The sequence below is a fragment of the Podarcis erhardii genome (genome assembly GCF_964252035.2).
Source record: "Podarcis erhardii genome assembly, chromosome: 1".
NCBI lineage: Eukaryota > Metazoa > Chordata > Lepidosauria > Squamata > Lacertidae > Podarcis > Podarcis erhardii.
Window position 1 is genome coordinate 133,351,258 of NC_138497.1, and position 24,222 is coordinate 133,375,479.

The 24,222-nt window shown below is 40.9% G+C and overlaps 1 protein-coding gene and 1 long non-coding RNA gene across 8 annotated transcripts in view; one reads left to right on the forward strand and one right to left on the reverse strand.

Moving 5' to 3' along the window:
- Positions 1–24,222, reverse strand: part of LOC309335598 — a 248,011-nt gene that overhangs the window by 23,537 nt on the left and 200,252 nt on the right. The gene's annotated exons all lie outside the window — the stretch shown is intronic.
- The window catches only part of AGAP1 (ArfGAP with GTPase domain, ankyrin repeat and PH domain 1), a 335,918-nt gene that overhangs the window by 21,690 nt on the left and 290,006 nt on the right, over positions 1–24,222 (forward strand). For 4 of the 7 annotated variants that reach the window (XM_081863022.1, XM_081863025.1, XM_081863020.1 and 1 more), the window contains exons 2-3: positions 9,857–9,915; positions 14,511–14,598. In XM_081863022.1, coding sequence (XP_081719148.1) covers positions 9,857–9,915; positions 14,511–14,598 — 147 coding nt within the window. Of the gene's footprint in view, positions 1–9,856; positions 9,916–14,510; positions 14,599–15,329; positions 15,342–24,222 lie in introns of all 7 variants that reach the window. The other 3 variants (XM_081863021.1, XM_081863019.1, XM_081863023.1) reach the window with 1 other exon arrangement.

A 24,222-nucleotide genomic window follows, 5' to 3' on the forward strand; every position in this document is an offset into this window, starting at 1 on the left:
GGGCTGACCCCAAAGGGATGCCCTTTCTCGCCCGGGTATTCCTGCACCGCTCCATAAATCTGCACTAGTCGTTGAGCTTGGCTCCTCAGTGTTGGGTCTTTCTATTGGAGAGCAGGAGAAGAGCCTCTTGGTTTCTTTATATAGGTTACTAGGTCAGTGAATCCTCACAGTAGCATGCACACCCTTTGTCTTTGTCAAGTATTGCTTTTCTTTTCTCTCCCCCACCCTCACACATTTTTGGGTAGAATCCTGCTCTCCTTGTTGTTGTTAATGTTGCTGTTGTTGTTGGTGGTGGTGGTAGTTCAGTAGGACACTCCTAAAGGGCACTGTAGGTTCTTTTAACTTGTTGGAATAATGTTACATTTTATGCCAGTGTGAGGAATGCTAAGTGTGTATGCACAAACAGTGCAAGGTGCTTTAAAAGCCTATTTTAGACTTTGTAGAAATTGTATTGGGATGAACACTTGTTCTCAAAGGCAAGTAGTAACACAATGTAACTAGTAACTAGTAACACAATGCAATATTAGGACAAAATGGAACTGGTTGCAGGTGATATGATAAATTAGTGACATTCACAAAACTGCTGATTTTTTCTGAATGGCTCGGTGAATATTTGTGAAGTATGCAGAGAACACTGGTTGGTACTTTCTTCTGCATCCCATTACGCTAGAAGCTACAGCAAAGCACCTTTTGCTCATCAAATATTTAAGCCAGCAAAGTTGAAGGTGGCAATCTTTGTTGAGAGTAGTGACCTATTGCAGTGCAGGTGCATAGCCCTAGACATAGGAAGAAAAAACTGGAGGCACTGTATGTAGTACATGTGATACAGTATTGATGTTTCATTTACCGTATTTTTCGCCCTATAGGATGCACTTTTCCCCCTCCAAAAAATGAAGGGGAAATGTGTGTGCATCCTATGGGGCGAATGCAGGCTTCAGGAGAGCCCCAGCGCCAGCCCCACAAGCTTGGGGGACAGTGGGGAGGCGGAACGCCGCATCCCGCTGTCTCCCGATGTGGTCTGAAGGCTGGCGGCGGGGAGAAGAGCACTTCTCCCCGCTGCTGGCCCCGCAAGCTCCGGGGACAGCGGGGAGACGCAGCGCGCTTTCCCGCTGTCCCCGGACCTGGTCTAAAGGTTGGCGGTGGGGAGAAAAGCGCTTCTCCCCGCTGCCGGCCCCACAAGCGCCTGGAGGAGGAATAATTTTTTTTCTTTATTTCCCCCCCACCCAAAAAAACCCCCAGGTGCGTCCTATGGGCCAATGCGTCCTATGGGGCGAAAAATACGGTACATCTAGATAAACAGACACAGGCCTGCTTTATAAGTTCCACTGTGTTCCATCAGTGTGGCTTATTTCCTGGAAAAGGTGTATAGATTTGCACTTTGGAATTTCCAGATTGGAATGAACTAGGCTCTGTTTTTTAGATGAAATGTAATAAAGGGAGTAGCTCTGTCAGTAAATATAATGAAAACAGGGGAAAGGGCTATGGAATTAAATATCTCTTTTAAATGGGAGCAGGGTTGGGGGATGTGAAAGCAGCAACTCAGTGGGAAATCATTAACATGTTATTAATTATTCCCTGCGTTTTAACTTAAATTTACTCCAGTATGATTATTTCATTCATTGCTTTTATTTATGTAATGTGCATCATGCTTTCCCTTCAAGAAATGGACAGTGGCATTTCATTTCATTAATTATGCCAAGTAGATTAAAAAGTGACTTTCCCAATAAATGGTGGAGTAGAAGAATTAGAACTTGGATAGGAGAGACTTCAGTACAAATTCAAGGGATTGTATCCAACAAAGTGGTACCATGTGCACAAGGACTGCCACTTATGCAGTGGAACTTTCCTTTATATGTCTCCCCCTGTGTACCCCCCAAATGGTTTTCTTCTTGGAGTGCAGTTCGCTGGCAGTGGGACGAGGGATGAACAGAGCCAGCGCATAGGAAGTGGTCCTTTTAATTATTGACATCACAGTTAAGAGAGAGCCTTGCATCTTCACTGGGGAGGTAAAGGAGGCAAAGAAGACATGTTTAACTGAAATCCCATCCTGCAAATTTGAATATGGGCTATTGAGTAGCTTTGTCAAGGGATGTTTGATTGACTGTCACATGTAGGAAGACTCTAGAGAGGGGTGGAGTTCTAATTTGGTCCAAAAGGTTGGTTTCCCAAAGCTGTGGTCTGGTAGAGGATGCTGGTGTACGATCAGGAGTCTTAAAGTGCACTTGTGATTGCAGTTTAGAAGGGAAGGCATCCTGAATCATAACAATAATAATGTTATTATTTACATGCCACCCAGCTGACTGGGTTGCTCCAGCCATTCTGGGCAGCTCCCAACAAAATTTTAAAAGCACAATAAAACCTCAACATCAGAGACTGTACAGGGCTGCCTTCAGATGTTTTCTAAAAGTCATATAGTTGCTTATCTGTTTAACATCTGATGGGAGGGCATTTCACAGGGTGGGCACCACAACCAGACAGAGTGCATCCAGTTCTCAGCCATCGTACCAGATGGAGCTGGTTGACAGCTGCCCCGGACACAAAAATATCCTGCACTTCCATGGACACCTGTGAGTCCAAAATGATCCCATGGCTGCACACCTGCTTCTTTAGTTACCTTGTTGAGGACTAGGGAGCCCCCCCCCCCCGCAACCTGCCTGTCCCCCAGAAACTGTACTTGTCAGGATTCAACCTCAACTCATTTTCATGTCTGACATTTTATTTATTTATTTATTTATTTATTTATTTATTTATTTATTTATTTATTTATTTATTGCTGGAAGCCGCCCAGAGTGTCTGGGGAAGCCCAGCCAGATAAGTGGGGTATAAACAATAAAATAATTATTATTTTAATTATAATAACTGCCACCCCACTGAAGAAGTGGAGGAGCCTCCAGACACTCACAGAGGATGTTCACTGCCTTCACTGGTTCCAATTTAAACAAGAGGTAGAACTGGATATCATCTGCATAATGGTGAACACCCAGTCCAAACCCCTGGTGATCTCCCCCAGTGGCTTCATATAGATGATGCAAAGCATGGGGGAGAGGATGGAGACCCGAGGCACCCCATAAGTGAGTGCCAAGGGGTCTGAACACTCACCCCCCAACACCACTTTTTGGCCATGGCCCAGGAGGAAGGAGCAGAACCACTGTATAACAGTTCTCTGAACTCACAACCCTCCTCGATGGTCCAGAATGATACCATGATTGATGTTATCAGAAGCCACTGAGAGATCCAGCAGAACTAGGAAACAACTTTCACCTCTGTTCCTAGCCCGCCAGATCATCAACCAGTGTGATCAAGGAGGTTTCAGTCTCATAATGAAGCCTGAATCCTGATTGGAAGGGATTCAAATGGTCCACATCCTCCAGATTTGCCTGGAGTTGTTCAGTGACCAGTTGCTTCTTTGGGACTTTGAAGTGTGCAATCACCTGATGTTATTGTGATGACAGGTGGACTGACAGGTGGGGAGGGCTAAGAACATAAGAAGAGCCTCCTGGATCAGGTCACTGGCCCCTCTGTCACATCCTGTTCTCACAGTGGCCAGCCAGATGCATAGGAGAAGCTGGCAAGTAGGACCTGAGCACAAGAGCCCTCTCTCTTTATTGTGGCTTCCAGCAACTGGTATTCAGAAGTGTAACTCTCTCTAACCATGGAGGCAGAACATAACCATTTTGGCTAGTAGTCATTGTTGGTTTTCTCCTCCATGAATTTGTCCAATCCTCTTAAAACCATCCAGGTTTGTGGCCATCATTGCCTCCTGCAGTTTGGTCTGCAAGGCGGGGTCCCGCTAACATACAAACTCATGGAGCCAAAAGGTCCCCACCCTGCTTTAGAAGCAATACTTCTTGATCCACGTTATACTAGGACTAGCTTCTGTTTGCCATTTTTCAGGAGAGATGACTGATGGAATGGAATAAAACAAAAGAGAGAGAATTCCTGTAAACCATGGGCATACCTCCTGTTGTTTACTCCTTGGTTTTTAGATTGGTCAGGAAGACCAAACTTCTTCTCCCTTGTCAGCAGTTTGTGTTGCTTTTTAGTCTGCCTTGAGTAAACATTTGTATCTTTTAAACCTTTCACATCACAACTTTATTTATCCTCTGCTTAATTTATTTATTGAGCACACTTTACTCAAAACATTTCCATAACCAACTGTCACATTCACAGTTGATGGGGAATGAGTGGATAATCTTGAATACTAATTACACATCTGTCACTTTGCTGAGAAGTAATTAGGCAATTCTACTTAGCAGATCAAATCCTTTAACTCTGGTAGCATTTTGAAAAACTATACCCCCTCATTCACTCTTCAATTTCAGATTGGATATGAAATCTAACACAATACTCATTCTTAAACAGAGGATTCTATTTCACGTTAAATAATTTTCCTTTTTGAGCCTCATTCTTTAACCACCTTGATAATGGCGATATTGTGAGAAGGAGCTATAAGGAGTGTCAGTGCCCTCTCCACTTGGGAGTTCAAGAGCTTGCACTATGAAGTCCAAAGGGACATCAGCCTAAGGCAGTTCCAGCTAGACTTATTACATTAATACCTTTTATCTCCATATCATACTGCATTAAATGTTCCTGTTAATAACATGTTGTAGTTGCTTAAAACAGTTGCCTTGTATCTGAAGAAGTGTGCATGCACACGAAAGCTTCATACCAAGGACAAACTTAGTTGGTCTCTAAGGTGTTACTGGTCTCTCTCTCTCTATATATATGCCTTTCATTGTTAGACCATGATGTAGAACTTATAATGTGTATACAGTGGTACCTCGGGTTACATGCGCTTCAGGTTACATGCGCTTCAGGTTACAGACTCCGCTAACCCAGAAATAGTACCTCGGGTTAAGAACTTTGCTTCAGGATGAGAACAGAAATCGTGCTCTGGCGGTGCAGCGGGAGGCCCCATTAGCTAAAGTGGTGCCTCAGATTAAGAACAGTTTCAGGTTAAGAACAGACCTCTGGAATGAATTAAGTTCTATTAAGTTCTTAACCCGAGGTACCACTGTACCTAGATACTGTAGCTTCAAAGATCAGAGTTAAAATGACTTAATTTCATGAACAATGGTCCTTTTGCATGCTTTTGTGGTGGTTTTAAAGTATGTATCAGTTGGACATTTTAATACAGTATTTGGATACATTATGAAGCTTTTAAGAAACTGTCTAGTTTAATTTTACCAGATTTTGCAGAAGTAGTGTTTTTTTTAATCAAGGTTGTTGCTGGACCATACCAAAGTTATGCAAGAACAGGCATTCAGGAGGCAGTTAGCACTTAATTCTTCCCTGATGTAAATTACATTCAAGACATGGATGCTATAGAATAAAGGATTGTATCAAAATTAGAACTTTTAGGTCATGATGTGATTAAAATGGAAATATTTGAAAGTGGATTGTTTTAGTGTATTTACTTTTTGTAAGCTATCTTGGGAGAGCTTGACACTGAAAATTGGCGTACACATTTCTTAAATAAGTATACATAAATCCTTATCTGAGAGTTCTTTGCAAATGGTACTGATTGTGAGTGTACTACTACTACTACTAAAAGGTAAAGCGACCCCGGACCGTTAGGTCCAGTCACGGATGACTCTGGGGTTGCGGCGCTCATCTTGCTCTATAGGCTGAGGGAGCTGGCGTTTGTCCGCAGACAGCTTCCGGGTCATGTGGCCAGCAGGACTAAGCCGCTTCTGGTGAACCAGAGCAGCTCATGGAAATGCCGTTTACCTTCCCACCGGAGCGGTTCCTATTTATCTGCTTGCACTTTGATGTGCTTTCGAACTGCTAAGTGGGCAGAAGCATGGACTGAGCAATTTATATACTTTTATTCATAAAAACCCACCAAAATGGTTTACAACATAATAAAAACCATGTAAAAAATAAATATGCTGTCCTGAGCAAAATATTCTGTGAGGTAGGTTAGACTGAGTATATGACTGATCCACAGTCACTTACTGGGTTTCACAACTGAATGAGGATTCAGACTCCCTGGTTCTAGTCAGATGCTACCCGCTAGACAGGGGCCTTTGCCACAAAGTGTTTGGTGGAGATGCCTGCAAGAAATAGTGATTTCAATTTTGGGGGGGGGGAATGCAAAAAAGACTTGGAGGGGGTAAAACAGGGAAAGAAGGAAAAACCATTTCCTCCCTTAAATTTTCTGTTCCCCGCCCTGAGCCTTCCCATCTCTAGGTAAGTGGCAGTGACATGCGGCATTGGGAAGACAGGAGAGCAATGCAGGCCTGCCAGATGCTACTTTCTTCAAGTACAGCAGGGGGTCAGTGAATGCACTTCCCTGACTTCTGCAGAGCTAGGAACAAACTGCCTGCCCTTGTAAAGATGGGGAGAGGAGCCAAGAATAATATGCAGATCAGATGTGGATCACTTCAGAATCATTACTCTTACTAGATTCCATGATGCTGTGATCTGAGGACTATTTACTTCTTCCTTATTTTTTCAGATAATAGCTCTCTGGAAGCAATTGCATCATTGTATTTTGTAGTTAGCAGCCATATATGCCACTACTAGAATCCTATTTGTTTGTTTCTATACTTTCTTATCAGGAGTTTTCTATTTAAAGCCATATATAACATTTTTCTCTCTTCAGCGTTAAATACTTTATGTTAAATACTGTCATGTGTTGATGGAAGTGGGTTAAAAATATTAGAAGGTTCCAGGTCAGAGGCAAAGGAGATGCCAGATGTACTGAAATAGCCAGATGATTAAGAACTAAACTAGTATTAAGGTCATGGTCTGAATTAAATAGGGGAGAGATTAATGCTTGCAATAATTCAACTGTATGCCAGATGGTGGGCTTAGTAATTTTAGTGATGGCACAAAAATATTTTGTTAGCATTTACAACTTTTTATTTAGGTATTTTGGCCACCATTTACAAGATGATCTGAGACAGAAAACATCTAAGGGCTATAACATGCATTGTGTAAATTAAAACACACACCACTATCTGGTGGAACACTCTTGTCACAAGAGACTAGGGCCCTGCGGGACTTGACATCTTTCCACAGGGCCTGCAAGACAGAGCTGTTCCACCAGGCCTTTGACCAGGGCACAGCCTGACCCTCCTCCTTTGGCAATCCTCACAGAACTCTAGCCCAATGGTTGCTATTAATCTGATTTGAATTGATTTTATAATGAAATGATTTTAGAATGTTGTATCATTTTACTGTTAGCAGCTCTGAGCCCAGCTTTGGCTAGGGAGGGCAGGATATAAATAAAATGATTATTTTTATTATAGTATATTATATTATATTATATTATATTATATTATATTATATTATATTATATTATATTATATTATATTATATTATATTAATTTATTTATTTAAGGCTTATTAACTTTAATTTAAGCATGGATGCATTTATACACATGCAAAGTTCTTAGGGGAGAGTAATTTGAAAAAGTTAAGTTTGAAAGATTCACAGTTGCAATTGACTGTTGTATTCATTTTTTATATTAATTTTACCAAACCATCCCCTTTTGGTAATACAGTTGTACCTCAGCTCCCGAACACCATGGGAGTCAAAGGTTTCAGCTCCCAAACAATTGAAAACTGGGAGTGTTCCAGTTTTTGAACATTCTTTTGTAAGTCGAATGTCCAATGCAGCTTCCGATTGACTGCAGGAAGCTGCAGCCAATCAGAAGCCGCACTTTGGAATTTGAATGGACTTCCAGAACAGTTTCTGTTTGACTTCCGAGGTACAACTGTAGAAGATTTTCCAGCTCACATCACTGGTAGGGAGGCAGATTGCTAAGGTTTCCAAGCCCATGCAAGGTTAAACCAGTTCATTAAATGTGTGTTCCAGAAGCCAGTGTCTAGAAGGTCAAGGCAACTGATGCTCAGACTTCTTAACTTCTCTCGGTAATCTTCTGTTCTTCTTGAATGGATGTTGAGAGTCTTCAAGGGTATCTCAGGACATGTATATCTTAAAAACCTTAGCGTAAAGCACTTAAGACACTTTTCTGTTGAAGATCTATGCTTCAACATATAGATCTTTTGCATAATTCAACCTTGTTCTTGATGCTTTGACTTTGGGCTGCCCAAAAACTTGAACATGGGTCCTTGGGCTCCTTTGGGAGGTGGGGCAGGAAATAGTAGTGTTAGTGGTAGTGCTTGTAGTAGTAGTTATATACAGTGGTACCTCGGTTTACGAACTTAATTCGTTCCGGAGGTCCGTTCCTAAAACGAGGCACGCTTTCCCTAATGAGGCCTCCCGCCGCCGGTGCCCTTCCACCGTTCAGATTCCGTTCGTAGACCGAGGTAAAGTTTGCTAACCGGAACACTACTACTGGTTTTGCGGAGTTCTTATACCAAATATTTCATAAACAGGGCTGTTCTTAAACCGAGGTACCACTGTACTTGGTAATACTTTTCAACCCAAATCTTCCTAAGTACATGCCTTTGCTTTACAGAAAAACCACAAAAAAATCAAAATGGAACAGATGCTGTCCCCATTGGGTGGCAAAATAGCTGCACGTAGAACTGTTTTTAAAAAGAAGAAAAAAAGTTATGAAACAAAAGTGTACATTCTTAATGTATATGTGAAATATGGAAATGTGAAAAGAAGACAGACATTTCAAATTAATTGAATAGCCATGCACTTACTATTTTAAGGAAGCAAATTGTGTCTTAAAAACCATGATTTCATATTTTTTTTTAAAAAAGGGTGTTAACATGAAAGGAATAGTTTATGTACCTAGAGACCTATTTCTATTTAATGCATGTTAGGGCAAAATAATGTTACTGTGCCATGCTGGCCATTAAGTGGTTTCTAATTTTGGCATTTCCTTCCTTATTTTAAAATAAGGAAACATGTTCCTGTATGAGGTACCTTAGAGTAGATATCACTTATGATTCATTCTGGTATAAGTAATAGGTGCAAAATGGCAACGGAGAGTAGCACTTAGGATTAAACACCAGACATATTTTGGACTTCTGTTGCTATTCCAGAAGAACTGCAAAAAATAGAATAAGGATGTCTAGGTAGAATAAGCTTGAGAATTTGTATTAGCTACAACTTGATGCATCTGTTTGTGAAAGTGTATTGACTTTGCCACTGTATGGTTAATGGCACATCCAGTTCTAAACATGTATATGTTCATTATTGGCCTAGGGGATAAGCAGGCTAATAAAATTAGGAGGGTACACTAGTCACTCTTGCTGATTACAGGCTGGATACGGCAGTTACTACCATGTAGTACTGCTGTCTACTCTCCTCATTCATGTCAACTTGGCATATCTTTAACGAAAGTGAAAGGTATTGCTTTAGCTGCAGTGATGCACATTACTATATTTTGCCTGCATAGTATTAATAAATGGCAAAGCCTTAGGTGCATAAACTTAAGCTGTTAAGATTCTAAATTAATGGGCAAAGTATACATGACTATCACCATAATCTTACAGTTAAGTGTGCTTAGCACAGAAAATGACATGTATCACAGAGCCATCTGTTTTTCAGAAATGAGCTGTCACTGAACAGAGCTATGAAATAGAAGGATTTTCTTATTAAAATATAACTTGATGGGAACCAAAGATTATTTGCAAGGGTAGAAGTGCCTTTTTTCTTGTACAATTTGCCCATCCAATTCTGCTGACTCCCCCTTTTTGCTGCAGGCCACTCATGCCTCATCTTTTCAGGGAAAGTCCCCCAAATCTCAAAAACAGTTTTGACAGGTGCAGGGGGCTCCAGTGGGGATGGGTGGATGGGTGGGAAATCCCCATTATGCAGCAGAGCTCTGCTCTCACTTTGGGAGAAAATAAGCTGAGTCACCTGTAACAATTATTTAGTACTGATGTATGGTTAAAATGCTTTATTAAAAAATGTTCAATTTTACAGATGCCTTTGTAAATAGCCAGGAGTGGACACTAAGTCGATCTGTGCCAGAACTCAAAGTGGTAAGTAATATTTCAGTACACTACTTTTAGTTTGTTTCTTAAGTTATTTGGTTTAATGCATGTTGACACTGCTTGTTTCTTTCACTCATTTAGTTGAACTCCTACTCTGAATGGTTCTGCACCATGCAAGGTTCTAAAGCTTTCAAATGTCACTTAGGAGAAAAATAAAGGTGTTTATGTTTGGGTTGACTGCTTGGCACTGATACTAGGAGCTTTCCTGGTATCAATGTCAAGCTCACCAGCCTGTTGTTTCTTGGGTCTTATCCCTCCCCCTTTTGAAGATGGTGTAGCACTCTTGTCAAAAAGCTGGAAGAGGCTTGAGCAAAGCCTCCGGCTTGTGGCCTTTTCCTTGTGGCCAGGTGAAAGATCTTGCTGGTCTTTGCTTTCTCTTTAAAATAATATTTGCTTTTTTGTGTTGTGAAAGCTGGAGGTTGTGGGTTATTACAAACTATGGCCAATTTTATTTAAAATCATTGGTTATGAAGCTGGCCTTTTTAAAATGAGAATGATTGATAAACCCATCTCTGGCCATACAGCACAATAAACAGTAAATGTGAAACTAAATACTGGCAAAGTTGTCCTCTCTGATGTGCAGGAGAGGGGAGGTGGAAGTTCACAAGCCTGAGGCTTTACTCTGGCTTGTTCTAGTTCATGCATGTAGTGCTAAGCCATGGTTTAGCGTAGCATTAAAACATGGTTGAATAAGAATGTTTTCCTTATTTTCTGAAGTATTCTATTTAGTGTAATATACAGTCATACCTTGGAAGTCGAACAGAATCAGTTCCGGCAGTCTGTTCGACTTCCAAAATGTTCGGAAACCAAAGCACGGCTTCTGATTGGCTTCAGGAAGCTCCTGCAGCCAATCGGAAGCCATGGAAGCCCCACCAGATGTTCGGCTTCCAAAATCCACCTCAACCTGGTATTTCTCGTTTGGGTTTAAGGCGTTCAAGAGCCAAAATGTTCGAGAACTAAGCTGTTCGAAAACCGAGGTTTTGGTATATGTTAGTTGGGATGAGTCGAGGCTCCTTTCAGGTTGAAGTACGATAAGTTTCTTATTCCTTACGTGTGGCCTGAGGGGGCAGAACAAGGTAAAGCATATTGTCTCCAAATAGCCTGCTTATTTCTCTAATTATTGTTTCTACTTCGGTATTATTTGTTTTTAACTTTTAATTATAATATGGTTATTTTTGCCATCTGTTTTTGTGTACACATACTGAATATAACTGCATTGTTACTCTTTTTAGTGGCTCAACTGCAGTTGGGTTTTGATTGCTTCAGTTAATCTTAGTACTAATTGAAGGGTTTGTTCTGTGTTCCAGAAGTAACTGTTTGAGGAAGCTGCTTTTATAATGTCTGAGCCACACCCTGAGCTATTATGTATAAGAATAGAAAAAAGAGCTAATTATAAGTACCATTGCAGCATCCGTTAACTGTAGTTAATTATACCTAGTAGCCTATTAATGGAAAAGAAACTATAGTCATTCTGTCTTGCACAACCACCGTTTTGCAGCAGTGTTTAATTTATATTGTTAATAGTTTAATTTAAATAGCTAAATTAAAACAAGCCAACTTCAATCTGTTTTTGAAACTGGCTCGTTATCTGAAGAAGTGTGCATGCACATGAAAGCTCATACCAATAACTAACTTAGTTGGTCTCTAAGGTGCTAATGGAAGGATTTTTTTTATTTTGTTTAATTTATTTTGTTTTGTTTCAGCTAACGCTGGATAATGTTAACCACAATTCTGGATCCAAGCATGAACTAATGCAGAAGCTAGAGCTTCTAAACCATGACTTAACATTCAAATGAAGTGAAAATGATACTGTATTTTTCGCTCTATAACACGCACCTGATCATAACACGCATGAAGTTTTTAGAGGAGGAAAATCCGTAGGCATGCCACCCGTAGGCATTCCCTCCATAACACGCACAGACATTTCCCCTTACTTTTTAGGAGGAAAAAAGTGAGTGTTATGGTGCAAAAAATACGGTAGTTTCTTCAGTGCAGAATATTGCATTACAAAAATAGGAAAATGGGAATAAAATACTGTAGAAAAAGTATAGACTCAGAGAGTGAGTCTACAATGCTACACATTTTGTCATTGTGTTGAATAAGAGAAATGCTTAAATGCACAATTCTGCAAATGCACTAAGGGTGTTAGGAACGCACGGAGGTGAACAAGTTGCTCTGAAGTGGTACTTGAAGGTGGAAGCTAATTGGAGCTGGCAGGGGTCCTAGGCTAAAAGGAGAAATACCAGGTTGAAGTGGATTTCTTCCTCTTTTTGCTTTGTCAGCTTTTCAGGAACTGTTCAAGGGAAGCTTGTTCTGAAGATTGGTCAGTAAATTCAGCTGGTACAGAATGGGGCTTTTCTGCAGTGGAATGCTCTCCTGAGGGAGGCTCGCCCGGCATCTTCATCACATATCTTTAGGCGCCAGGCAAAAACTTTCCTCTATAACCAGACCTTTGGCTGCTTACATCTTTTAAATGTGTTTTAAATGTGTTGTGGGAGAGGGTGGGGGTGTTATTGGTTTGTTTTGGTTCTTGTTTTGAATATGTATTTTGTACTTGTATTTTTTAATCTTGTATTTTTTATGTTGTGAACCGCCCTGAGATCTACGTATGGACGGAGGGTGGTTGTCGCAGACTCACCCCGCTAACTTCACCCAGTTACATATAGCAGACCCACCGCACAGTACGCCAGTTAAACAGATTTGCACAATTAACACAGGCTAACTTGTGGGGGTCTTGTGAGAGGGAAAGTTTGATTCAGAGAGTCTCAGGCAGGAGCTGATAAACAAGTTTTATTCACCAAAAAAGGGGTTTGGTGAAACAAAGTTGGGTCAGGAGGTGTGTTCTTTCAGGTAGAAGTTAAGTTATTACTTAAACGAAATAAAAATTTCACAGGCTTAAACACAGTATATGGACAGCTTTTCTTAAACTTCAGTTACTCAGTTGTTACATTTCAGTTTCTGTTACTTCTCTCTTTTGCTTAGTTATGGCAGGCTAATGCTTTTCACCATTTATTCCTTGGTTCATGAGCAAGGGCTACTTTCTGCAGTTACCTGCTCTCTTAACAATCCCCCTCCTGAGGTCTTCCAATTAGCATAACAGACCCAGGGGATCCCCTCGCCCCTCCTGACAGGCATGAGACCCAGGGAATCCACTTTCCCACAGCTTCTGCCTCTCCTGGCTCAGACTCAGCCCTCCCGGTATCCGTCTATCTTCCCCAGACTTTCGCCCTGTCTTCCTATCTATGTTGTGAGGCTCCTTCCTCATGCTATAGTCTCCTGAGAGCAGATGCTCAATTCAAATCAGAACTAATTCTCCCTCAGACAAACCCTGTCCTAATCCTTTTCTCCCATCTCAAATCCAGCCCTTATCCAACTCTCTCCCTCAGAAACAGCTCCTTTTATTTTCACTCCCGAAGTGCTGGCTCCACCCCCTTCTGGCTGGCTGTCTTGCTAGCCAATCAGAGAGGGGCTTCATCCCTTTGGTGGAATTCTGAGGCACTGCATCACCAGACACTGGTCTGGCTCAGCTGTCCGTCACAGCGGTATACAAATTAAATAAGTGAATAAATACAAGGCTCTCCCAAGTCATACCTGTCCAAATCTTATTTTAGTGAGGAAATCCTAGTCATTGAAATACTTGTGTTTTCCAAATCCTGTTATGGCCAGGAACTCCTCACCACTGCAAGGCTTTTCCTTCCTCAAGTATTGTGGTATCCAGGAAGCCTGCAGTACATTGTGAGGCCATGGTAAAAGGTAAAGGACCCCTGGACAATTAAGTCCAGTCAAAGGTGACTATGGGGTGCGGCGCTTATCTTGCCTTCAGGCCAAGGGAGCTGGCATTTATCCACAGACAGGTTTCTGGGTCATGTGGAAACCGGATCATAACTAAACCGCTTCTGGTGCAACAGGACACCATGATGAGTGCCAGAGCGCATGGAAGCGCAGGGATGCGGGTGGTACTGTGGTCTAAACCACTGAGCCTCTTGGGCTTGCCAATCGGAAGGTTGATGGTTCAAATCCATGCAACAGGGTGAGCTCCCATTGCTCTGTCCCTGCTCCTGCCAACCTAGCTGTTCGAAAGCACACCAGTGCAAGTAGATAAATAGGTAATGCTGCGGCAGGAAGGTAAACGGCATGAGACCATGACTGCCCCTGTTTGTCTTCCTCCACACCTATGGGGAGGTGCATGTTGCCTCCTGGCGCCTGCAGTCTTCCTGGCCCCACAGACTTTTGCTATGAGGTCAGGTGAGAGGTCTTTCTGAGGAGTCCCCCACAGGCTCAGAAGGGCCCATCTAATTCTGAATTGAGATAAGTGGTTTTCCCTGTTAGTGCATAGAGGACATTTACTGCTTTAATTCAGAATAGCAAACATAAGTTTAGCTTAGTACCTTTTCCCTTGCCTGATTATGCTTCCTGCTTCTGATGTTATTTGAAAGGAGGGTGTTGGCTTGAGTATCTAAATTTAGTATTGATTTAGCATTAAAAGTAATTCATTTCCATTTACAAATTTGTCAAGTGAGATCTCCACTTGTAATAATTTGAAGTTAAAGTAAAAAAAAAACTTTCACCTTTTATCTCCACAGGGAATTGTGGGCAACTTAGCTAGTGGTAAATCTGCCCTTGTACATCGATATCTGACTGGGACGTATGTCCAGGAGGAATCACCAGAAGGTACAATGACTGATAGACCATTGGAAGCATGCTTTTATTAAATCTTTATGCTGTCAGTTAGCAACAGTATTTTGTGTGATATTAGCATACAAGGGTATTGTGTTAGAAATTGAAAACCTCCAGGTATAGGGCGGTATATAAATTCAATGAATGAATGAATGAATGAAATTGGAATTTTGCATATTTGCCTCCACATACTCTTAAAAGGAGCAAGCTGGTAATAGCTAGCTTACCATGTTTCACAAAGTGTACCCAGCTGCAAGAAGTCTAAATGCTAGCAGAATGCTTCCCATTCCCCATCACAACTACTCTGGTTTTAGTTGTGAATTCTTCATGTGGGCAATATTCTTTATCTGATTTCATAATTTGCCTCTTAAACTATTTGTGAGGACATCAGTACCAACTCATATTTTAGTCCTTTGCCTTACTGAAGAGGTTGAGAATATAATTTGCATGTCACTTGTTCACTTTATTGTTCCGCTCATTTTTTAGAAACAGCTATAAAAATAAAAAAGTTGTTAAAACTCTGATTATGGCTAATTAGTTCATTTCAGTTGAACAAAGTGGGTTTAGGTTTGAAATTGTATGAATAATAGTAGCATCTAATTAAGGTAACACTCACAAAAATTAATACCCTGATATTTTTATTCTCCTTATGAACTTTAAAATGCAACTGAGACACTGAATTTCTGGTTCCTTCTTTTCCTTACTGGCTGTTCCATTCTTTGCAGATATGGATGCAGGTAACTATATGTCCTCTTCATAGCAGCACTTGTTTTGAAGAGAGGAAGCAAAGCTTTTGTACGAGTTTCCCCTTGTTTTGTGTGCCATTTTGTTCCCCTTTGATTTTAAGTTACAAACGCATCCCACTGTCACTTGCTGTAGATGTCTTAGTAATAGCCATACGTAGAGTCATGTGTCTGTAACAACATCTGTTTGAAATTAACATTTCCCAAGGTGCTCTTAACTTCTGTATGCTAACAATAGTTACAAAGGGAACCCACAAAAGGCATTTGATTTTGACTCAGAGCCTTCTAACCCCAAAATCTCCCAAATCTTGCTTTGTTAATAGGACAGGGCGGGAGAACAGTTAAGTCCATGCTACATTCATTGTTGATTCACTGACTTCACAAAGTATGAGAGAGTGCTACTCCAGTGTTTACCGTCTGCCAGTCTGCCTGAGATGCCTCAGTGTGGTTTTGCATCCATAGAACAAGTAGTAGCGCTGTATAAGAAGCCACAAGAAGAACGCTTTGTGCCTGCCCTCAGTTAAGCTGTATAGCAGATCTGAGCTGGTGGTAGTATGGGGTTTTTTACAGACTCTTAAAGCCCCCCACCCCCCATTTTAATTGAAAGAGAGCTTTGCCTGTTTAAATATAGATAACTGCAGAGTGATTATGCTGTGTCAATACTGAGATTCTTATCTGGATAATTGTTCCAAGGTCAGAGCACTATATGTGTCACTTGCTGTTCACTTTTGCTTTCTTAATGAAAGTGCCAAAAATATTTGCTCAAAAGCCACTAAGTGAGGAAAACATATTGCATATGAGTTAGATGTAGAACCCCCAAACTCCCCCCAATTCATGATCTCTGATTAACTTTTGGGAAATGGGATACAGGAGAATCACTGAGTAAAACATATTCACACTTGCTGACTGCAGTACTGTGTGGCACAGTACTGGATAAAGTTCACAATTTTTAAAAATCATGTACTAAGGGACATGTTTATGGCATGTAGCACCATAGGTTGAGCTTGCTGGTAAAAGTGTGCATGTCATGGGGTATAGTCCTTCCCACTGCTAGCAGAAAATATGAATGCATAATGCGGAGCAAAGTAGGTGGAGTTACAGAATAAGCCAGACATTATGCAGCTTTTTTGCTATCCGTTTTGAACTAATGCCTTCATCCCTACAAGATAGGTTGTTCCTTAGTTGTACTATCTGTTTGCTTTTTTACTGGTCTTAAAGCAGGGCAGAAATTGAGGCGGGAATCTGTAGTTATTAGCTAACATGTCACTCTTATTTCTACACCTTTCCCCACAACTAGTTAGCTGCTTGTTTTTCAATTTCTTTAGGAGAAATTGAAATGCTATTATGATTCTCCCTGATCTGTCCTCACTTTTTAACCTTAAAAGGATAAAAAAATAAAAATAGTTGGGTCATGAAGACAATATATAAAAAGAAAGTGTGTTTTGTAAGCCAATTGTATGCATCTAAGGGCTTATTTAATGTCTCTTAACATAGATAGACTTGTCAAACAATATATGTCTCCTAAAAGATTACTCTCTTCCATGTTGGCTATGGGAGTTATATTCCAACCCATCGGAAGGGTACCAGGTTGAGGAAGGCTGGCAAAAATCCATGGACAGAGAAAAGGTTTATTTGTTGCCAACACTTCATAATGTGATAATGCATTGCACATCATTTTTCCAATGTGGAGGTGATCGCTGTGTATGAAAAATGAAGGTGCCTAAATGTAATTGTGTTAGCTTTCAGATCCCTATAAAGCTTTTTTAATGATGTTTCCAATGCATTGTAAAAATGAGAATGATTTGTAGTAGCTGAATATAATTGAAAGTATGTATATTTACATATATCTAATATCTGTAGTTTGGTCATACCTTTGCTAGGACCAACCAGGTAAGGCACAAATCAGGGCTTGCGGCAGGGGAACAAGGAAAAATACCACTCCCCTGTACAAAGATTAAGCGAGATAAGGCCAGCTTGTAGACTCAGTTCTAAGATGGAGACTGCGTGTTAAATTGGTCCCTCCCCAATGCTACAAATGTATGGTTATTCATTGACTATTCTGGGGTAAAGAAGCAATCTTATTCCCAGTTTCTAAGCAACTAAAGTCTGAATTGTAACTTAGATCTGTCTTGCACTTTAAACAAACAAACTATATTGGTTCTTGGGTGTGTAGACTACCTTTTGCTTCTGCATACTTGGATGTTTCTGAATATTTCTGTGAGAAAAAAATAAGAGTAACACTTGGGAGTGGGGTAGGGAATTTGTGTTATGATTATTACAAGGCTTGAGTGGTTTAGCAGCATAGCCACCCTACTGATTATTGGAAATTGTTGTATGTTTACTTTTGGCTTATGTTTACTTTTGGTGATGGGAGTGTTATAGTCTGGTATCTGCCTGTTTAATCTGATCATTCTAACGCTGAGTAGCAATTTTAAGAATGCAGGAATTGTATATAAGGGCTACCACAGGACCAGTAAAGTATTTAAAGAAATAATTAGTATTGTTCCCAGGAGCAATGCTGTCATGATGCCACATCATTCCCATTGAACCATTCTGTGATACACTCTGGGCAGCTCCCAACAAAATATTAAAAATGTGATAAAACATCAAACATTAAAAACTTCCCTAAACAGGGCTGCCTTCAGATGTCTTCTAAAAGTCAGATAGTTGTTTATTTCCTTGACATCTGATGGGAGGGCGTTCCACAGGGCGGGCACCACTACCAAGAAGGTCCTCTGCCTGGTTCCCTGTAACTTCACTTCTCGCAGTGAGGGAACTGCCAGAAGGCCCTCGGCGCTGGACCTCAGCGTCCGGGCTGAATGATGGGGGTGGAGACGCTCCTTCAGGTATACTGGGCTGAGGCCTTTTAGGGCTTTGAAGGTCAGCTCCAACACTTTGAATTGTGCTCGGAAACGTACTGGGAGCTCTATTGCCAGTTCATTTTTTCATTAGAGGAAAGAAAGAGGAAATCTTCTTAATAGCTATTCTCATAATGATAGGCTCACCACCCTTCCCAACAAATGAATAGATTTCACTGCCATCCCAAATGGTCAGACAACTTAGGTCCAATGCTAATTTCTACTACATCCTTGAAAAACCCTACGATTCCCAAGATGGGTTATAGAAGAAATCTAAAAAAAATATATTAAAATACGTATGAAAGAAAACCTAAAAGTTGTAAAATACTTTAAATAAGCAGCATAAAATCCTCAGCCAGGTGTGGAGGAAGGGGGGTATGGTAGGGGCGGTTCATACCGGGTGTCACCACTGAGGGTGGGTGACAAAATGCCAGTTTAAACAAGCATCCTCATTTATAATGCATTATAGGAGTCCAATGTAGAAATTACCAGAATATGAATAACTGAATCTAAGCTATCTCTCCAGATAATGTTGCAAGTTATGAAAGTTGCTCTGTTGCATGGAGACTACCCACAGGTATGCAGTTACACCCCAGGAGAATCCCCTAGACTGTGAAGCTTTAGGGTAGGAGTGGGGAACCTGTGACCTTCCAGATGTTGTTGGAATATAATTCCCATCTCCCCTGACCATTGACTATGCTTGTTGGGTCTGATGGGAGTTGGAGTCCAATCTGGAGTCCAACATCTGGAGGACCGCAGGTTCCCTATCCCTAGGTTTATTGGCTATCATCTAGTCTGTTAAAAAGCCCAAGCACTAATTCAGTAATTCCACTGTCTCACCTGTGTAGTAGTCCCCCAGTACTGTCTTCTGGAATCTCCCACCCAAGCCAAAACTGAACAGCCACAATATGATATTCCCCCTCTCCTCCATAGAAAGCCTGCCAAGAGGGAAGATATGGTCAGTGGCATTGAAATTTTCCAAGATGTCTTAGAAAATAAACAGGGCTGCATACTCTTTCTCTTATGATAATCCCGTTCTACTCCATTGCTAATGGTACATGGGGTGCCTCAAGGTTTCATTTTATGCCCCATGCTATTTGACATCAGCATGAAGTGATCTGGGCTAAAGTGTCACCATGATTTGGATGATTCCTTTCCGTCTGGTAGTTCCAGGAGGAGTATTGAACTTCTAAACTGATGTCTAGAGGCTTTTCTGGGTTGGATGAGACTAAGGAAGCTGAAGTTTAATTGGGTAAGATAGAAGATTCAGGTGGGGATCTTAGATGGATTGCACTTGCCCTGAAGGATCAGGGTCAGTGTTAGAAACTGAGATATGAAAACTAGGAGCTAAATGGCACCTTAAACCTAGGTTATGGGCGTAACAAGGGAGTGTCTAGGTGCACTTTTTTAATAACAAGAAAACAAAGCTGAAAATGAATGAACTGCAGCTAAAATATTATGTTCAATTTTCACATGTTCTAGTGCTTCCCCTGCACACCCTCCTAATATTCTTACGAGGGTCTCTTCTCCAGTCTTCAGAGAGTAGCTGGAAGTGGAGAGGCAGAAAAAGGTCCATCTTTCCTTTTACTCTGCAGTTTTAATCTGAAATCTTAGGCCCAGAGCTCAGAAACTACTTGTACTAATGAAATTCCCTGTCACAAAAAGTGCCTAGAATAATGGGAGTTTCGAACACTGACCCAGGCTCACAGCTTGGGTATGTTTCTGGACTCTTCTCTAACTGGATAAGTTCATGTGGAAACTCATAAACTCATGCAGTGCCCAGAGCTGTATTCAGCCAACTTCAGTAGTACACCAGCTGTGACCCTACCTGGAGAAGTTGGACCTCGCCATGGTTACTCACACACTGGACATCAGCAAAGAGTTCTGCCCAGGGCTGCCTTTGAAGATGCCTTGGAAGCTACCACTGCCACACTCTGCAGCTCCCTGGCTTTTGTCTGGAGCAAGGTGATAAGATCAGATCTCACACTGATATTTTGCCACTTATACTGGTTGCCAGTGTGTTTCTGGGCTCAATTCAAAGTTCTGGTGATAACTTTTAAATCCCTGAACAATATTGGACCAAGTTACTTTAGGGACCATTGCGCCTATTTCAGCCTACCCATATCATAATATCTATATCTGAAGCCTGTTGAGATGATGGCTGGTAAAAACTTTTGGGCACAAGTAACAGCACCCTTCTGAGGTGGCCACCATTTATGGAATTTAATTGCAATCAAATTCTGTCACTCACTTTTTTAAAATAAAGCCCTAAAGACATAGTTATTTTAGAATGGCCTTTGGGGATTAAATGTGATGTTGGCAGTTGGATTAGAATGGTTGAGGCACATATCTAATGCTAGTTTTGACCTATGTTAGTCTGTGTCCTGTTTTGCATATCATGGTAAGCTAAACTATGCTTACTGGGATTGCATGAACACTCTGGCTTCCAGAGATGAACTCACAGCTGATCTCTTCCTCCCTGGTCCTTTTAGCTCAGCTGTGTATGGCAGCTAAGCCAATGTTTGGTTTAGCATGTTGGCTGAACCCAGGATTGTGGTTACACTCTCCTCTTTAACCACAGTTGATAGCCAATAACAAATCATGACAACAGATTGTCGTTCATGAGGAGAGAGCTCAACTACGATACTAGTGGTAAGCTTAGCTGCAATGCAACATCAAGCTGAGCTGAAAGGTCCAAGGAACAAAGTGGATGTGACCTCCCCAGAAACCAGCATGTTTGTGCAAAGTAATGGGTTGGCTTAGTGTTGCAAATGTTTTATTGCAATCTGATTTAATAGTTTTACTGTTGTGTTTTAATTGATTGACACTGATGTACTTTAGTGATTGTATACTACTTTGTGAGACTATTGTGATAAAAAGTAGTATAAATGAATGAATAATAAATACAGTGGTACCTCGGGTTACATACGCTTCAGGTTACATACGCTTCAGGTTACAGACTCTGCTAACCCAGAAATAGTACCTCGGGTTAAGAACTTTGCTTCAGGATGAGAACAGAAATCGTGCTCCGGCAGCGCAGCGGCAGCAGGAGGCCCCATTAGCTAAAGTGGTGCTTCAGGTTAAGAACAGTTTCAGGTTAAGAACGGACCTCCTGAACGAATTAAGTACTTAACCCGAGGTACTACTGTAGTAAACAATTTTCTCAGTCACACAATCATTAGGAAACTAATTGGCAATAATACCTGTGTAAAAGTACAGACCTGTTTTAATTTTCATGTTTTGGCATCATCATAGCTGTCAACTTTTCCCTTTTCTTGCGAGGAATCCTATTCGGAATAAGGGGATTTCCCTTGAAAAAAGGGAAACGTTGACAGCTATGGGCATCATGACCCCTTTGTAAACCCTTTTGTGTGAAATGCTTCAGCATTCAAGAATTGATTTAAAAGGAAACAGCTCATTTGTACTGGAAAACGTTTGATGTAATTAGATACAGAGATCGTATCTTTAGAGCTTATGTTGTGCTAACTGGTATGCATTTCATATCAGAGAAACAATATTGTCGAAGAGACTCCTGTGGCCTATGATATAAAGTTGCAGACAACCACATAATAAAACCTGTTACTACTTACTGTACATGGAGTGTGTGTGTGCCTGTGCAACTACAACTAATATACCTGAATAATAACACAAAAGTCTTACTTTGAACTTTTATTCTTGTGTCAAGTTGACAAGAAGCCTTTAAAAACCGCTTGTAAATGGTGTAGAGGTGTTAATTTATGATTTAGTGGGATATAATTATGTTAAATAAATAAAATAGAAATTTGCGAGATGGAGTAAATGAAGATAATATAAACCCATTTGGTGCTTGCAAGATTTGGCTATCTGTATGTGCCACTGAGTCAGTGCACCTCATGTGTTTGTCATCACATGAGATTTGCTTTTTACATTGAGAGCTCTTTCCAGTAATTGTTTTTATCCTTTTGTCAGCAAAATAATAGTAAAAAATTACAACACCCAATTTAGGACGATGACTGAATATTGTAATGAGAGTCCATGTAAAAAAGAAGAAGAAAAGGAGATATTTGATTTTGGAGCTAGATCTCTGCATAGAAATCATTCAGATTTGTATCCAACACTGCTGTTCTGCTAGCAAGGAAGACACACATCTGCCCTCCTCACTGTTATACCCCCTGCACACCTTCAAATTCTGCTCCAGAGTGTTGAACACTTTGGAGCAGATTTTGAGGGCATGTAGAAAGACGAAGTCACATTGTGCAAATGGAACACAGTGCATGCAGTGTTGGGTACGACCTTCAGTGTTCTATAAAATAGATGGAACTTTGGTACATCACCCCTGTGAAATTGGATAAAATGTATAAAACCGGAGATAAAAGGTGTTGGAAGTGCAAAACTAAAGAAGGAAGTTTCTACCATATGTGGTGGAAGTGTGAAGAAATTTAAAAAAATTGGGAATCCATATACAATGAATTGGGAAAAAATATTTAAATACACCTTTGTTAAAAAACCCAAAGCCTTCCTTCTGGGAATGATCGGAGACGAGATTAAGAAAGAAGACCACATAATGTTTCAATATGCAACTGTAGCTGCCAGGATCCTGTTAGCACAAAATTGGAAAACCCCAAATATCCCGACCGTTAAAGATTGGCAAATTAAATTATTTGAATATATAGAATTGGCAAAAATGACGCAGAATATCAGACAGCAAAAAGGTACAAAGTTTATTGACGATTGGACCAAATTTTTAACTTACATGGAAACAAATTCTAGAGACTTAAAAATCACAGTAGGTTTAACATAACATTGGTCAACAACAAATTTGTTGTCTGCGTTTTTTCAGTTGATTTAGGACGAATCTGATGAGCTGAATCCAAAAATCACATTGGTTTTGCTCAATCAGGTCAAGTTTTTGAGCTATGGCCACATGACTTTTTTAATGTTTTTGTTCACATGTACGCTTGTGTGGAGCATTTTAGAAGAAGTTGGTGGCGGTAAAATGCCATGTCAAATAATTGTTTTGATTGGAAATGATTATTTTAATGACAAGAAGTATTCAGGTCTGATAGTTCTGGGTGATTATGTCGAAAAGCGATCAGTTTGAAGTCATAAAACCTCAAAATCTTCCATAAATTGGTGCGGCAAAGCATAAAATTATTTTGGTATTAAACTTGGTGACCAGGATAAAGCTTGGGCGGCATACATGGTGTGCAAAGCATGCACCGAGACTCTACATGGGTGGACCAATGGCAAGAGGAGTCTGGAGGGAGCCGACAAACCATGTCACTGACTGCTACTTCTGCGCTGTTGATGTCAGTGACGAAGATGCCTTCAGTGTTGAAGGACATGAAGAAGAAGTGGTTCTTGAAGATGATGCTCCACATCCATTTTCCCAAAAGGAGTTGAATGATCTAGTTCGCGACCTCAGCTTGTCAAAGCACACTGCCGAACTGTTGGCATCCAGATTGAAGGGAAAAAACCTCCTCTCTGACAGTGCTCGCATCAGCTTCTCCCACAACAGGCATCAAGAGTACCTCCGTTTTTTCTCGGAAGAGAAGGACTTGGTGTACTGTGCAGATATTGCGCAGCTTCTGCTCAAGCTTGGAGTGCCACAGTACGAACCCAGAGATTGGAGACTGTTCATTGACAGCAGCAAGCCATCACTGAAATGTGTTCTGCTACACAACGGCAACCAGTTTGCCTCTATACCCCTGGCTCACTTGAGTACACTGAAGGAGAACCATGAAGCGGTGAAGTATGTGCTGGAGAAAATTGGTTATGATCAGCATAAGTGGTTTATTTGTGTTGACCTGAAGATGGTGAACTTTTTGTTGGGACAACAGTCTGGCTTCACCAAGTACCCATGTTTTCTGTGCATGTGGGATAGTAGGGGCCATGCTCAGCATTACACAAAGAAGGACTGGCCTGTGCGGGAGGAATTGATGCCTTGCAAAGAAAGGAACGTCACCAACGACCCTCTGATGGACAGAGACAGAATACTCTTCCCACCGCTGCACATCAAGCTCGGCTTAATCAAGCAG